Raw genomic sequence first — 16,175 nt, 5'->3', positions numbered from 1 at the left:
GCTCAGTCACTGTCATATTTCATCTGGCCTATGGCATCGGTACCTCCGACTATATGGCTTTGCCCCCTCTTCGTTATGTGGAAAGAAACAGAATCTTGAATGTTATGCTTGGGAGGAAGAAGGAAGGAAGCTCCGTGGTATCTGTGAAATATAAAACTTACCCAGTTATACACCAAGACAAGGCAAACCACAAAATTTAAATATTAAAAGGTAAATAGAAGAGTCAATAATAATTCATAATACATTTTAAAATAACTATAAGAGTATAATGGGAATGTTGTAACACAGAGAAATGATAAATGCTTGAGGTGATGAACAACTCATTTACCCTGATGTGATTATTACACATTGCATGCCTGTCTCAAATTATCCCATGTACCCCATAAATAGATAATACATGTACTATGTGGTCTTAATGACTAAAAATTTAAAAATATTAATTTTTTAAAGGGTATATAGAATGGGGATGATGATAAAGTTACAAAAGACAGAAAGTGAAGACATGGGTCCATTGTAGCACATTCCTGGGAAAAGCTCAGGGTAATTAATGGAGAAATATACCTACATTTAAACATGCATTGTCATTTAGGTTTTCTGGTTTTCATTGCTTTAATTGCCCCATATCAGAAGGACATATTCCTTTGAAAGAATGAGTTTGACTAATGTTAAGTTTCTCTTTCAGTTTTCTTTTTAAGATTTAAAAGGTAAAAGTGAATGACTGCATAGAGGCATGTTGACATTCTTTCTTCTGCTTGTTTGATTCAAAATAGTCATGCTGGACAGCAGGTGGTAAGTGCCTGGTGTTTATGAGGGAGAACAGCAATTTACTATTTTCCTTACTTGCTGCCTTGAACTATGAAGGTAGTAAAAATCCAGGACACATTTATCTTACAGAATTGTCACAATCAACAAAGAAAATCACAGAATCACAGGACTTTCTCATACCACTAGCATTTGCATTTTCCATGCTGATTAGCTTAGATTTTGGAAAAAAAAGAGTTATGAAATCAGCCACACTTTATATTATCAATTTGCTTTCTTTGTTGTCTTTCTTGGCATTTTGAAAATTCTGTGTACATTTCAGATGACTAAGTAGTTCACTTAAAGGTTTAACCAATGTTGAAAGCCAGAAAGTGTAAAGATGAATAAGATGTTCTTCCTACTCTTTTACAAGCTGTTTCTTGGCTAGTAAAGACCATTGTCAGCTGTGCACTAAAACTCTTTGAAACATAATCTGTGGGTAAAACCATTGAATTAGTGTTCTATGTGTGCTAGAGCCTTCCTACTGACTTAACTGCAATAAAAACATTACTTTATGCTTCAGGTCTTATCAGGTATGCCCATCTTTCTCAATTACAGCTGAGTACAATTAGATACAAACTCAGCTTTAAGACGGTTAACTCCTAGCCAAAGAAAGACTGAGCAATATTTGTATTTACCTTCTTGGTAGAAGAAATGTATTGTAATACCTACTGACCAGTTTGAAACAGAGGTGGCGATTAAAATTAGGAGAAAGTAGCATTTTAGAGGTTTTATTCCTGGTGGTTATTTGCTGTTTTTGATCCCCTCTTGAAGTATGAAAGAATAATATGCTACTGCGACTTTAGTTTTTGAAATGGGGAAATGGCTGTTGCATTGATTCCCTCATGATGATTAGCATCGTGCATGCAGAAAGGATACATGAGGTAAACAATTAGTGCAGTGGCTAAGAGCATAGACGCCAGAGCTACAGGGCACGCATCCCAATTCCAGCCCTGCTCTTTGCCCTGAGGTCATGCCTGCACAATAATTCATCTCCCTGAACACATTTCTTGCTACATCTACTTGACATCTAGGTGTGTTTTCTTGCTTTGCATTTCTTGTTATTGTATATTAGGTCTTCCTATTGGGTATTCCTTGTTTATATGAAGGCGATAGATTTTGCATATTAATACAGGTGCCCATACCACTACCCGATGTTCATATACTTATAATCAACCTTCCACCAGACTTCTCCATTTAAAGGGCTCATAAGAACTTCACCTGCTCTTCATCTGTTATCTTTCACAGTTGTTCAAGGGTCAGCAAATGTTTTCTTCCTCTTTTTTTTTTTTTTTTTTTTTTTGGAGATGGAGTCTGGCTCTGTCGCCCAGGCTGGAGTGCAGTGGTGCGAGCTCAGCTCACTGCAACTTCTGCCTCCCAGGTTCAAGCAGTTCTCCTGCCTCAGCCTCCCAAGTTGTTGGGATTACAGGTGTGTGCCACCATGCCCGGCTAATTTTTGTATTTTTAGTAGAGGCGGGATTTCACCATATTGGCCAGGCTGGTCTCGCACTCCTGACCTTGTGATCTGCCTGCCTCAGCCTCCCAAAGTGCTGAGATTACAGGCATGAGCCACTGCGCCCGGTCAGCAAATGTTTTCTTGAAGGGCCAAGAGTAAATATTCCAAGCTTTATGTGCCATATAGTTTCTGTCCTAACCATTCCCCTCTACCATTGCAGTGTAAAAATAGGCATAGACAGTATGTAAATGAATGAGCCTGTGTTCTAATAAAACTTTATTTGCAAAGTAGGAGGTTGACTCCTAGGATGTAGTTTGCTGATACCTGCATTATTGGTGTTGTTAGTGTTAGAAGTCTAGGTTTTATCTTTGTCTCCTTCTCTCTCATTCTCATAGCCTATATATCTTCAAATCCTGCCAGATTGACATTCTACATTTTTCTTAAATTCATTACCTTCTCTTTATCCATATAGACACAATCCTGATTTGTAGTTTCTTGACCTCTCTTTTGGGCTCTGAAGGCTTGATGCTGTCCTGCCTTCTGCTTGCAGTCCTGCCAAAGCTAACTGCCTTAGCTTCAATAAGAAACTGTCTAAACCCAAACAGGATTATGTCACTCCTTTGCTCTAAGATCTCTGATGATTCATCATTGCCTAAAGGGGTGTTCTCCAATTGAAAACTTTGTAACATGGCAGAGAAGTCGCTTCAGAACCTGGTTCTTTCTCTCTCTCCAACTGCATCTCCCCTTCCTATTTATGTCCATTCTGGCCCTTGAGGAAGCAAGGTAGATGGGATTATATGTATAAGGAGGAATTGCCTGTGAAGGATAAAATAGCAGTGACTGGGCTTTTGTGGAGCTTTTAGACTGCTATGGGGTCAAACACCTTTGAAAGGAAAGCAGGAAAGAAAGTGGATTAAGTAGGAAGAGGCTCAGCACTGTTCCCAGAAAGTCCCAGTCAGGCCAGTGGGGAGCCCGGTTCAGGAGCTGAAGTTGGTCGTTGGAGAAGTCCCTGTTGGGCAGGAGCGTGTGCCTGTGCTCAGTGATTGACTGGTGCTGCCTGGGGTCAAGTGCAGCCTACACATGAGACTGCAGTAGAACTACAGGTGCAGCAGATGGAGATGGTCAGTTAACTATGCCCCCCAGCAGTTTAACTCAGAGGAGAGTGGCTTGGGGCCCCTCTATGGCACCGTACATGTGACCAGCTTCGGTCGATCTCTTGTAATATTTTTCATATACTATGCCATCTCTCACCTCCTAGCCCATCTGCGTTGCCCCTTCCTGCTCCTAACTTTGCTTGGCCAAACGCTTTTCATTCTTTAAGTCTCAGCTAAGGGATGACCTCTTCTGGAAGTATGTTTTCACTTCCTACCTCTCAATTATGCAAATTGCCATCATTCAGTCATTCCATAACATCATCAGCCATTTCGCCAATTACAATTGGTTGTACGTGTTTTTGTTTTTGATTAGAGAGTCAACCTCTTGAAGAAAGGATTATTTAGTATGTGCTCTTAGACTCCTACAGTAACTGGCACTCATTTGTTGAATGAATGATTATACTCTCAGTTATCTATTGGGAGGGTTAGGTGAATCTGATAGCGTAAAAAGGACAGCATGACAGATAATACTTAAGTATTATATTTAATTTCAAAGAATTGTATTTTTATTTTAAAATAATATACTTTATAATTATAATTATGACATATTAGACTCATTTCACCTAAATGTGGACAATCTTATACAGTTGAAGGAACATGGGGCTTGAAATCAAAAGACCTGTGCTTAAATCCTGGTGACCTCATTTGTGAGCTGAATGACCATGGGACAACATCTCTGGTGTCATTTCCCCATTCAATAAGATGGAGAGATAGGGATCTCAAAGACACTGCATTTTGAATCCATCAAACCATTTGTAATACATCTAACTACTTGCTTTGATAGAGGTCTCTCTGTTTCCTCCTCTCATGTCAGAGCTTGCATCAAGCTAGCTCAGTGTCTCATTATATACTGAAATTTTAGATCACATAGCTTTTTGTAGAGACAATGAATGATAAGAGCAATTTAAAAGTAGTGCTCTTCTAACAATTGTATGTGTGGTGAGTGCTGGTGAATGTATTATTCTGGGAAGTAGTTTCGAACTACATAGTCTGCTAAATTATTTTAGGTTAAAATTTTTATACGGTGCCACATGAGAGCAAATGGGAGATCAATTATGTGAGACTACAGAGACTGTTATAGCACCGACTTGATGGCAGAATAGGATTCTAGTCGTGTTGGCTTGGGGGTGAATTATTGTAGCTGCGATCTTAATGTCCATGCATTCCAGTTGCCACTCCATAAACTGTAAGAATGAAAACAATAATTTTTTAAAGTAGAGATATTAATAAAAATAAGTAAAACTCATAAAGCACAAAATAGTATGCAAAGCAAATAAGCAAATAAGAAAATAGACATGATAAACATAGATTAACTTAAAACATAAGAAAAAGATAAAATAAGAAATGCAGGCCCTCTATCTGTAAATGAACAAAATGACAATGTAAGATGGAACTAAAAGATCAAAAAGATAAAATGACTAAATGAGCTTTAAGAATGCCAACAGGAGAGGAGCCAAGATGGCCGAATAGGAACAGCTCCGGTCTACAGCTCCCAGCGTGAGCGACGCAGAAGACGGGTGATTTCTGCATTTCCATCTGAGGTACCGTGTTCATCTCACTACGGAGTACCAGACAGTGGGCGCAGGTCAGTGGGTGAGTGCACCGTGCGCCAGCCGAAGCAGGGGCGAGGCATTGCCTCACTCCGGAAGCGCAAGGGGTCAGGGAGTTCCCTTTCCAGGGGTGACAGACGGCACCTGGAAAATCGGGCCACTCCCACCCGAATACTATGCTTTTCCGACGGGCTTAGGAAACGGTGCCCCAGGAGAGTATAGCCCGCACCTGGCTCAGAGGGTCCTACGCCCACGGAGTCTCGCTGATTGCTAGCACAGCCGTCTGAGATCAAACAGCAAGTCAGCGGCCAGGCTGGGGTAGGGGCGCCCGCCATTGCCCAGGCCCGCTTAGGTAAACAAAGCAGCCTGGAAGCTTGAACTGGGTGGAGCCCACCACAGCTCAAGGAGGCCTGCCTGCCTCTGTAGGCTCCACCTCTGGGGGCAGGGCACAGACAAACAAAAAGACAGCAGTAACCTCTGTAGACTTAAATGTCCCTGTCTGACAGCTTTGAGGAGAGCAGTGGTTCTCCCAGCACGCAGCTGGAGATCTGAGAACGGGCAGACTGCCTCCTTAAGTGGGTCGCTGACCCCTGACCCCCGAGCAGCCTAACTGGGAGGCACCCCCCAGCAGGGGCAGACTGACACCTCACACGGCCGGCCAGGTACTCCAACAGACCTGCAGCTGAGAGTCCTGTCTGTTAGAAGGAAAACTAACAGAAAGGACATCGACACCAAAAATCCATCTGTACATCACCATCATCAAAGACCAAAAGTAGATAAAACCACAAAGATGGGGAAAAAACAGAGCAGAAAAACTGGAAACTCTAAAAAGCAGAGTACCTCTCCTCCTCCAAAGGAACGCAGTTCCTCACCAGCAACGGAACAAAGCTGGACGGAGAATGACTTTGACGAGCTGAGAGAAGAAGGCTTCAGACGATCAAATTACTCCGAGCTACGGGAGGATATTCAAACCAAAGGCAAAGAAGTTGAAAACTTTGAAAAAAATTTAGAAGAATGTATAACTAGAATAACCAATAGAGAGAAGTGCTTAAAGGAGCTGATGGAGCTGAAAACCAAGGCTCGAGAACTACGTGAAGAATGCAGAAGCCTCAGGAGCCGATGCGATCAAATGGAAGAAAGGGTGTCAGCCCTGGAAGATGAAATGAATGAAATGAAGCGAGAAGGGAAGTTTAGAGAAAAAAGAATAAAAAGAAAAGAGCAAAGCCTCCAAGAAATGTGGGACTATGTGAAAAGACCAAATCTACGTCTGATTGGTGTACCTGAAAGTGAAGGGGAGAATGGAAACAAGTTGGAAAACACTCTGCAGGATATTATCCAGGAGAACTTCCCCAATCTAGCAAGGCAGGCCAACATTCAGATTCAGGAAATACAGAGAACGCCACAAAGATACTCCTCAAGAAGAGCAACTCCAAGACACATAATTGTCAGATTCACCAAAGTTGAAATGAAGGAAAAAATGTTAAGGGCAGCCAGAGAGAAAGGTCGGGTTACCATCAAAGGGAAGCCCATCAGACTAACAGCGGATCTCTCGGCAGAAACCCTACAAGCCAGAAGAGAGTGGGGGCCAATATTCAACATTCTTAAAGAAAAGAATTTTCAACCCAGAATTTCATATCCAGCCAAACTAAGCTTCATAAGTGAAGGAGAAATAAAATCCTTTACAGACAAGCACATGCTGAGAGATTTTGTCACCACCAGGCCTGCCCTAAAAGAGCTCCTGAAGGAAGCTCTAAACATGGAAAGGCACAACCGGTACCAGCCACTGCAAAATCATGCCAAAATGTAAAGACCATCGAGACTAGGAAGAGACTGCATCAACTAACGAGCAAAATAACCAGCTAACATCATAATGACAGGATCAAATTCACATATAACAATATTAACTTTAAATGTAAATGGACTAAATGCTCCAATTAAAAGACACAGACTGGCAAATTGGATAAAGACTCAAGACCCATCAGTGTGCTGTATTCAGGAAACCCATCTCACGTGCAGAGACACACATAGGCTCAAAATAAAAGGATGGAGGAAGATCTACCAAGCAAATGGAAAGCAAAAAAAGGCAGGGGTTGCAATGCTAGTCTCTGATAAAACAGACTTTAAACCAACAAAGATCAAAAGAGACAAAGAAGGCCATTACATAATGGTAAAGGGATTAATTCAACGAGAAGAGCTAACTATCCTAAATATATATGCACCCAATACAGGAGCACCCAGATTCATAAAGCAAGTCCTGAGTGACCTACGAAGAGACTTAGACTCCCACACATTAATAATGGGAGACTTTAACACCCCACTGTCAACACTAGACAGATCAACGAGACAGAAAGTCAACAAGGATACCCAGGAATTGAACTCAGCTCTGCACCAAGCGGACCTAATAGACATCTACAGAACTCTCCATCCCAAATCAACAGAATATACATTTTTTTCAGCACCACACCACACCTATTCCAAAATTGACCACATACTTGGAAGTAAAGCTCTCCTCAATAAATGTAAAAGATCAGAAATTATAACAAACTATCTCTCAGATCACAGTGCAATCAAGCTAGAACTCAGGATTAAGAATCTCACTCAAAACCGCTCAATTACATGGAAACTGAACAACCTGCTCCTGAATGACTACTGGGTACATAACGAAATGAAGGCAGAAAGAAAGAAGTTCTTTGAAACCAACGAGAACCAAGACACAACATACCAGAATCTCTGGGATGCATTCAAAGCAGTGTGTAGAGGGAAATTTATAGCACTAAATGCCCACAAGAGAAAGCAGGAAAGATCCAAAATTGACACCCTAACATCACAATTAAAAGAACTAGAAAAGCAAGAGCAAACACATTCAAAAGCTAGCAGAAGGCAAGAAATAACTAAAATCAGAGCAGAACTGAAGGAAATAGAGACACAAAAAACCCTTCAAAAAATTAATGAATCCAGGAGCTGGTTTTTTGAAAGGATCAACAAAATTGATAGACCGCTAGCAAGATTAATAAAGAAAAAAAGAGAGAAGAATCAAATAGATGCAATAAAAAATGATAAAGGGGATATCACCACCGATCCCACAGAAATACAAACTACCATCAGAGAATATTACAAACACCTCTATGCAAATAAACTAGAAAATCTGGAAGAAATGGATAAATTCCTCAACACATACACCCTCCCAAGACTAAACCAGGAAGAAGTCGAATCTCTGAATAGACCAATAACAGGAGCTGAAATTGTGGCAATAATCAATAGCTTACCAACCAAAAAAAGTCCAGGACCAGATGGGTTCACAGCCGAATTCTACCAGAGGTACAAGGAGGAGCTGGTACCATTCCTTCTGAAACTATTCCAATCAATAGAAAAAGAGGGAATCCTCCCTAACTCATTTTATGAGGCCAGCATCATCCTGATACCAAAGCCTGGCAGAGACACAACCAAAAAAGAGAATTTTAGACCCATATCCTTGATGAACATTGATGCAAAAATCCTCAATAAAATACTGGCAAACAGAATCCAGCAGCACATCAAAAAGCTTATCCACCGTGATCAAGTGGGCTTCATCCCTGGGATGCAAGGCTGGTTCAATATATGCAAATCAATAAATGTAATCCAGCATATAAACAGAACCAAAGACAAAAACCACATGATTATCTCAATAGATGCAGAAAAGGCCTTTGACAAAATTCAACAACCCTTCATGCTAAAAACTCTCAATAAATTAGCTATTGATGGGACGTATCTCAAAATAATAAGAGCTATCTATGACAAACCCACAGCCAATATCATACTGAATGGGCAAAAACTGGAAGCATTCCCTTTGAAAACTGTCACAAGACAGGGATGCCCTCTCTCACCACTTCTATTCAACATAGTGTTGGAAGTTCTGGCCAGGGCAATTAGGCAGGAGAAGGAAATCAAGGGTATTCAATTAGGAAAAGAGGAAGTCAAATTGTCCCTGTTTGCAGATGACATGATTGTATATCTAGAAAACCCTATTGTCTCAGCCCAAAATCTCCTTAAGCTGATAAGCAACTTCAGCAAAGTCTCAGGATACAAAATCAATGTACAAAAATCACAAGCATTCTTATACACCAATAACAGACAAACAGAGAGCCAAATCATGAGTGAACTCCCATTCACAATTGCTTCAAAGAGAATAAAATACCTAGGAATCCAACTTACAAGGGATGTGAAGGACCTCTTCAAGGAGAACTACAAACCACTGCTCAAGGAAATAAAAGAGGATACAAACAAATGGAAGAACATTCCGTGCTCATGGGTAGGAAGAATCAATATCGTGAAAGTGGCCATCCTTCCCAAGGTAATTTACAGATTCAATGCCATCCCCATCAAGCTACCAATGACTTTCTTCACAGAATTGGAAAAAACTACTTTAAAGTTCATATGGAACCAAAAAAGAGCCCGCATCACCAAGTCAATCCTAAGCCAAAAGAACAAAGCTGGAGGCATCTCACTACCTGACTTCAAACTATACTACAAGCCACAGTAACCAAGACAGCATGGTACTGGTTCCAAAACAGAGATATAGATCAATGGAACAGAACAGAGCCGTCAGAAATAATGCCACATATCTACAACTATCTGATCTTTGACAAACCTGAGAAAAACAAGAAATGGGGAAAGGATTCCCTATTTAATAAATGGTGCTGGGAAAACTGGCTAGCCATATGTAGAAAGCTGAAACTGGATCCCTTCCTTACACCTTATACAAAAATCAATTCAAGATGGATTAAAGACTTAAATGTTAGACCTAAAACCATAAAAACCCTAGAAGAAAACCTAGGCATTACCATTCAGGACATAGGCATGGGCAAGGACTTCATGTCTAAAACACCAAAAGCAATGGCAACAAAAGCCAAAATTGACAAATGGGATCTAATTAAACTAAAGAGCTTCTGCACAGCAAAGGAAACTACCATCAGAGTGAACAGGCAACCTACAAAATGGGAGAAAATTTTTGCAACCAACTCATGTGACAAAGGGCTAATATCCAGAATCTACAATGAACTCCAACAAATTTACAAGAAAAAAACAAACAACCCCATCAAAAAGTGGGCGAAGGACATGAACAGACACTTCTCAAAAGAAGACATTTGTGCAGCCAAAAAACACATGAAAAAATGCTCACCATCACTGGCCATCAGAGAAATGCAAATCAAAACCACAATGAGATACCATCTCACACCAGTTAGAATGGCAATCATTCAAAAGTCAGGAAACAACAGGTGCTGGAGAGGATGTGGAGAAATAGGAACACTTTTACACTGTTGGTGGGACTGTAAACTAGTTCAACCCTTGTGGAAGTCAGTGTGGCGATTCCTCAGGGATCTAGAACTAGAAATTCCATTTGACCCAGCCATCCCATTAGTGGGTATATACCCAAAGGACTATAAATCATGCTGCTATGAAGACACATGCACACGTATGTTTATTGTGGCATTATTCACAATAGCAAAGACTTGGAACCAACCCAAATGTCCAACAATGATAGACTGGATTAAGAAAATGTGGCACATATGCACCATGGAATACTATGCAGCCATAAAAAATGATGAGTTCATGTCCTTTGTAGGGACATGGATGAAATTGGAAATCATCATTCTCAGTAAACTATCACAAGAACAAAAAACCAAACACCACATATTCTCACTCATAGGTGGGAATTGAACAATGAGAACACGTGGACACAGGAAGGGGAACATCACACTTCGGGGACTGTTGTGGGGTCGGGGGAGGGGGGAGGGATAGCACTGGGAGATATACCTAATGCTAGATGACGAGTTAGTGGGTGCAGCGCACCAGCATGGCACATGTACACATATGTAACTTACCTGCACATTGCGCACATGTACCATAAAACCTAAAGTATTAAAAAAAAAAAAAAAAGAATGCCAACAGGAGATGGAGATATTTACAATGTAAAAGAATGAACTAAAATAAGTCTGTAAAGTTGTAAACAACATAAGAGCCTGTCACAGGAGCATACTTTTGCTGTGAAGGGAGAGACAGGAAGGCTTCTCCTTGTCCTTTCACTCTTTGGTGTTGGTGTGCTGCCCTCTTAAAGTATTCTTCTGTGACCAGGGAGGGGAATCTGGCTCCTGGATGTTGATGATGATGATGATGATGATGATGATGGTGATGATGGTGGTGGTGGTGGTGATTTGGTGCCCCTTCCTGCTAGCAGAGGGCAGCCACTCAGAGAGGTGAGGACAGGCAGAGCTAGTTCAGAGAATTGAGGCCTGTTAGAGCCCTGTGTTCATGGCTGTTTGCTGATCTGAATGTCCCCGAAGTGTGTTAGGATAGATAGATGGCTTACCTGGGTGTTTCTTAGTTTTTAAATTACTTTCAAATTATATAATGGCAAATACTCCTCCTTCTTTTCACCTTTTCATTCTCTGTATATTTCTTGCTCAGGGTTCATTTCCAGGGGTTGGTTTTTTATTTGTAGGAACTATAGACACAGCCTTTTCCTCTAGCTCTTGAGCCTCTGGCTTCATTTCTGTTTTTTTCCTTATTTTCTCGCTTGTTGGAGCCTGTTGGAAACCTGGCCAATTCTCTAAAAACAGACAGAGACAGACACATACAACTACATACACACAAATAAGCCACAGCCCCTTCCATACACATGCCCGTGTGCATATATACACACATACACGCATCCACTCCACCCATGCATACAAACTGTACCCACCCACTCATAGATTCATAAACACACACACAAATAGCACACATCTTACCCCATACACACATATACACACACAGCTCCACATACACACAACCAGTGCCCATCCCATCCGGGATATACACACACACACACACAGACACACACACACATGCAATCAGTACCTCTTTCCGTGCACATGTGCATGCAAACACTCACACAGGCCCACGTGCACTGGCCTTTTTTCTTTGTGCCTTTTGTCTCCTGAGCGGCTTCTCCCTGCTGCTTTTCACATCCATCATTGCAATGCTCCCCATCTGTACTGCAGATACAGATCTGAATATTGTAAAATTATTGTTTCTTTTCCAGGGAGATTTTTAAAAAAGCTTTTCCACTGTGATCTATAAATAATGAATAATTCCATTAGAAATGTGATGGATGGTGTAACTTTTATGCAGAGTTTGTCAAGCTCAATGTTTCAGGCTTTTACTTTCACAACAGCCCCAGGCCATGGCAGGTAGGAAACTCAATTGGCTGACGCTCCAAAGTCTCTCTTGCCACATTTCCCAAAGTGTGTTCCTTTGGTTCTCGTAGATAATTCATGCATTTTAAAAGCAGCACTTTCCATGCTCAAATAGATTTGGGAAATGCTACAGTGAACTGACTCCTTTAATGCAGAGCTCCCCAGAGCATTTCATATGATAATTTGCTGTAGGTCATGCGGTATTTCCAAAACATATTTGGCCAGGGAACCTTATTTTTTCATCAAAACATTATATCTCTAAGCTCAGTGTTCCATGGAAAATAATTTAGGAAATAGTATTCTAATGACACTAGTACATTCTCTCTACTGCAGAGAAACTGTTTTACAATTGTCCTTACTGAAGAGTTCAAATTTACCTCCCCATATTTCCATCACATTTGCAGTTCTTGATGTGTTTAGTCCTAAAGTAGAATAAATACCTGTTCTAAAGCCACTATATGATTCTGAAGAGTCTCCTGAAATCTTAAAGCAGAACATATAGTTTTCATTATGTTTTATGTTAATATGGTTTTCTATAAAATAGGTCTTTGAAAATCAGTAATCTTTATAAGTAAGATAGTCTAATTCTATTTTGACCAGGTATTTCTTCAATTAGAATATTATTTCTTAATGTATATTATATGGATTATATATATATATATATACATACACATACATACATACATATGTTCATCATAAATGCATCAACAGAAAGGCAGTAGAAAGCGAGAGAGAGTATGTGAGAGAAAGAGAGCGGGTTCCAATGGATGCCCCTGGAAAGAGACATTGCAGACACAGCACTAATACGTATAGCAGGAATATCTGTGCTCCCCTCTCAGCTTTCCTTTGGGACTTTCACCTGTAATAATGAACCCCATAGGGCCATCCACTGTATTGCAGCCTCCACATGATTTTTTGACACTGAACAGCTGTGCCTAAAACCAAGGCACAAAGGACAAAACCCAAATAGCATATTTTGGGTAAAGTAAACATTCCTTTTTCATCCCTTTTCTAAGATATAAGAGAGTACAAATGTAAGAATGGTCACCTTACCAAAGCTGGCACAGAATAGCTGTCTTATTTGCAAGATTTCCTGCACTGCTTTCTAAATTGAAAAGGGGCTTTGACCAATTAGTGATTTTCTAAAAAATCCAAGATTCCAGTGGACTTCAGACATGGTCTATGTTTGGTCTATACCTGTTCCTTTCTAAGTCCTAACCTGCCTACACTCATTCCTTAAGATTCAGCATTCTTGTGCCCAAAGGTTCTATCTCTCTGCTCTGGAGATTTGCATTTTAACAGGAATCAGAGAATTGGAGCCCAAATATTCTGCACACAACCTGAACAAATACCCTGGGATGCTTTGGAGGGTTACAACAAACTTCCCCAGAGCACACAGCTGGACTTCACTTTGTGATAACTTAAGCAGTTATTGTATATACTACATCAGAATAAAAAATTCATAAAAGCATCTTTTATCTCCCTTTCTTTTTAGCATTAAGTACAGTAGTAGGCATATCGTAGGTCTTCAGCAGGTGCAGATTAGCAATAGAATGACTACCTATTCTCATTTACGTGTCGTGTTGTATCTGTAAATGTGGCAAATTGTTCTTTTCTAACAACTCTTTAAATTTGGTGAATATATAAGGAATAATGAACATCAAAAGAAACAGTAACAGAGTGGCAATTGCACCATAGTATTCTACAGTTGGAAGACCATTTACCCCATCATTGCCACTCTGGTTCTTGGACCTCTGAGAGTGCACCCCCAATGAAGCACACCATTTCCTGCAGCAGGTCATTCTACTTTGATTATCATTGCTGGAATGAACTTCTTTACCTCAGGCAGGAAAGGCTCTCCAAAGGAAACCAGCCTTTGGTCAGTGTCACCTTTGCTTCTAGATTTCACACAGTTAATGATCACATACCATCACGCTCTACCCTCCTCAATTGCTGGGAGTTTTCCAAGTTCTGTTTCTATCTTTCTGACTACCCTTTCTGTCTTCCTTTTTGATTCTGGTCCTTCTGTATAGGGGTCTTCTCTGGACTGCTCTTCTGGCTCTATTCACTTTACTAGTATGTAATTCACTAGTTTGTGTCCAAATACCCCTGACATTTACCAGATCCCTGTAAAGACTGTTATAGCTCCTGAATTTTGGATGCATATTTCCATCTACCTCTGGGCATCTCTGCCCACATGTTTCCAGGCTCCTCAAACTTGGCTGGGGAAATGCTAAGCTCATGTTCTATGTGACGCCTTCCTTTTAGGAAATATCACCATTTTCCTCTTATATAGTCTCCTTCCAAACATGTAAATACCTTTATAAGGATACTGTCAGTTATTTGTGACAAGTCTCATACACACATTAAGAATCCTTTTCTAGAACACTAGCATAAATTAACCTGTACTGAATATGCCTGTTGGGTGTTATGTGCCCAAGTTTCAAAAGGCATCCTGCCATGGGAATATCTGCTTCTCATGAGGAGGATTAACGTGTACACAAGTCACAGCTAATGCATAATTAAGATGTTGATTATTTATCATGTTTTAGCTCTAAAATCTTTATATAATTCCCCAAAGCATTACACTGAAATGTTCTTTCCTTAAAGGCTACGTATTTTAAAAATGCCAAAAAAGTGTCCTAATCTTATTTGAAAGCTCTTCCGTTGAGATAGCCTTTGCCAAGAACATATTCTTCAAACAAGATGTGCTCTTTTAGCTGAAGATTACATTTAGGACAAAATATCGAGAAAAAGTTAATACTTTGTCAAGGCAACTTTAGAATTTGAGTAACCAGTTTCTCCTCCTTGGGGACTCTTGTTCTTGCCTCAGATATTTCTGGTTTCAAAACAGGGTGCCAAGGCAGACCTCTCTTCTCTGCTGATTTTTGTGTGTGTGTGTGTGATACTTTCAGAATAAGATTATCCTGGACCCCATGACGTTCAGCGAGGCCAGGTTCCGGCCGTCCCTGGAGGAGAGGCTGGAGAGCATCATCAGCGGCGCAGCGCTGATGGCCGACTCCTCCTGCACGCGAGACGACCGGCGCGAGAGGATCGTGGCGGAGTGCAACGCCGTGCGGCAGGCGCTCCAGGACCTGCTCAGCGAGTACATGAATAATGTAAGTCTTGGGCTCTCCATTCTCATGTCTTGGTGGATTCTGTTCTGCAATCGTGTTGCTCTTTTGGAAGCATAGATAGCAGGAAAAGAACAGACCAGGTGTTCACCAAAGAGAGTCAGGCGAAACCAAAGAACTGCTTTGGGAAAGCGCGTGTCATGCTGTTTCAGAATCCATTTTTTTTGTTTGTTTTCATATGGAACAGATGGATGGAGAATAAGCTCTTTCACTTTTTACTTGGCTGATTTCTTCTCGGTCATTTTAGTGGCTGCATTTTGAAGTCGGTAAGATTTCAATTGGTAAAGGTAGATGATTGATGGGAACAGCTGAGGATATACTAAGTCCTCTGTTACAAAGAGCACTTTTAAACCTAAGGATAGCTGTGGATGCGAGTCTTCACCCCTAAGAGGCATTAATAAATCTACTGGGTTTAAAAAATGTGTGGATAGGGTTGTTTAAGGAAAAGTTCTAACTGTAGTAAAATTTGGAGGTGTTTTATTGATTCATAGTCAGGAATTGCTTGTAAGAGTGAGTCTCTAAGTTTTCAAATAGGTATGTATTGGTGGTATCTAATTGTATTTTGGCACATAATAGACATCCTCTCCTACAGTTATAAAATGTGACAGTTTCTGTATACCTGTAAACTGCAAGAAGGTGATGAAACTCATATTCTTTGCCTTGAAAGGCACTAAATTATGGCTGTATTGATTTGCTACATTCATTCAGCAGAGGCGATGCCCAGTGCTTGCAACAGTGGATGATCTGTACTTCCCCCTTTCCTGGACTTTCGGGTTTGAGATAATTTAGCACAAATTGGGGAAAAAATGTAGATAAAGTGAGGTCTTGATATTACATTTTGAAGGAATGCCCTGTATAGCTACCCG

At 40.6% G+C, this 16,175-nt stretch overlaps 1 protein-coding gene across 8 annotated transcripts in view; it reads left to right on the top strand.

Annotated features, from left to right (window-relative positions):
- CTNNA2 (catenin alpha 2) overlaps positions 1-16,175 on the top strand; it is a 1,140,166-nt gene that overhangs the window by 393,232 nt on the left and 730,759 nt on the right. For 7 of the 8 annotated variants that reach the window (NM_001133576.1, XM_024241972.3, XM_054546433.2 and 4 more), the window contains 1 exon segment: positions 15,091-15,294. The exons of the other annotated variant lie outside the window; for it this stretch is intronic. In NM_001133576.1, coding sequence (NP_001127048.1) covers positions 15,091-15,294 — 204 coding nt within the window. 8 annotated transcript variants of the gene reach the window in all.

This window comes from Pongo abelii, chromosome 12, assembly GCF_028885655.2.
Source record: "Pongo abelii isolate AG06213 chromosome 12, NHGRI_mPonAbe1-v2.0_pri, whole genome shotgun sequence".
Classification (NCBI taxonomy): Eukaryota; Metazoa; Chordata; class Mammalia; order Primates; family Hominidae; genus Pongo; species Pongo abelii.
Note: the sequence above shows the minus strand (reverse complement) of the source record. Positions and strands in the feature narration are given on the sequence as shown.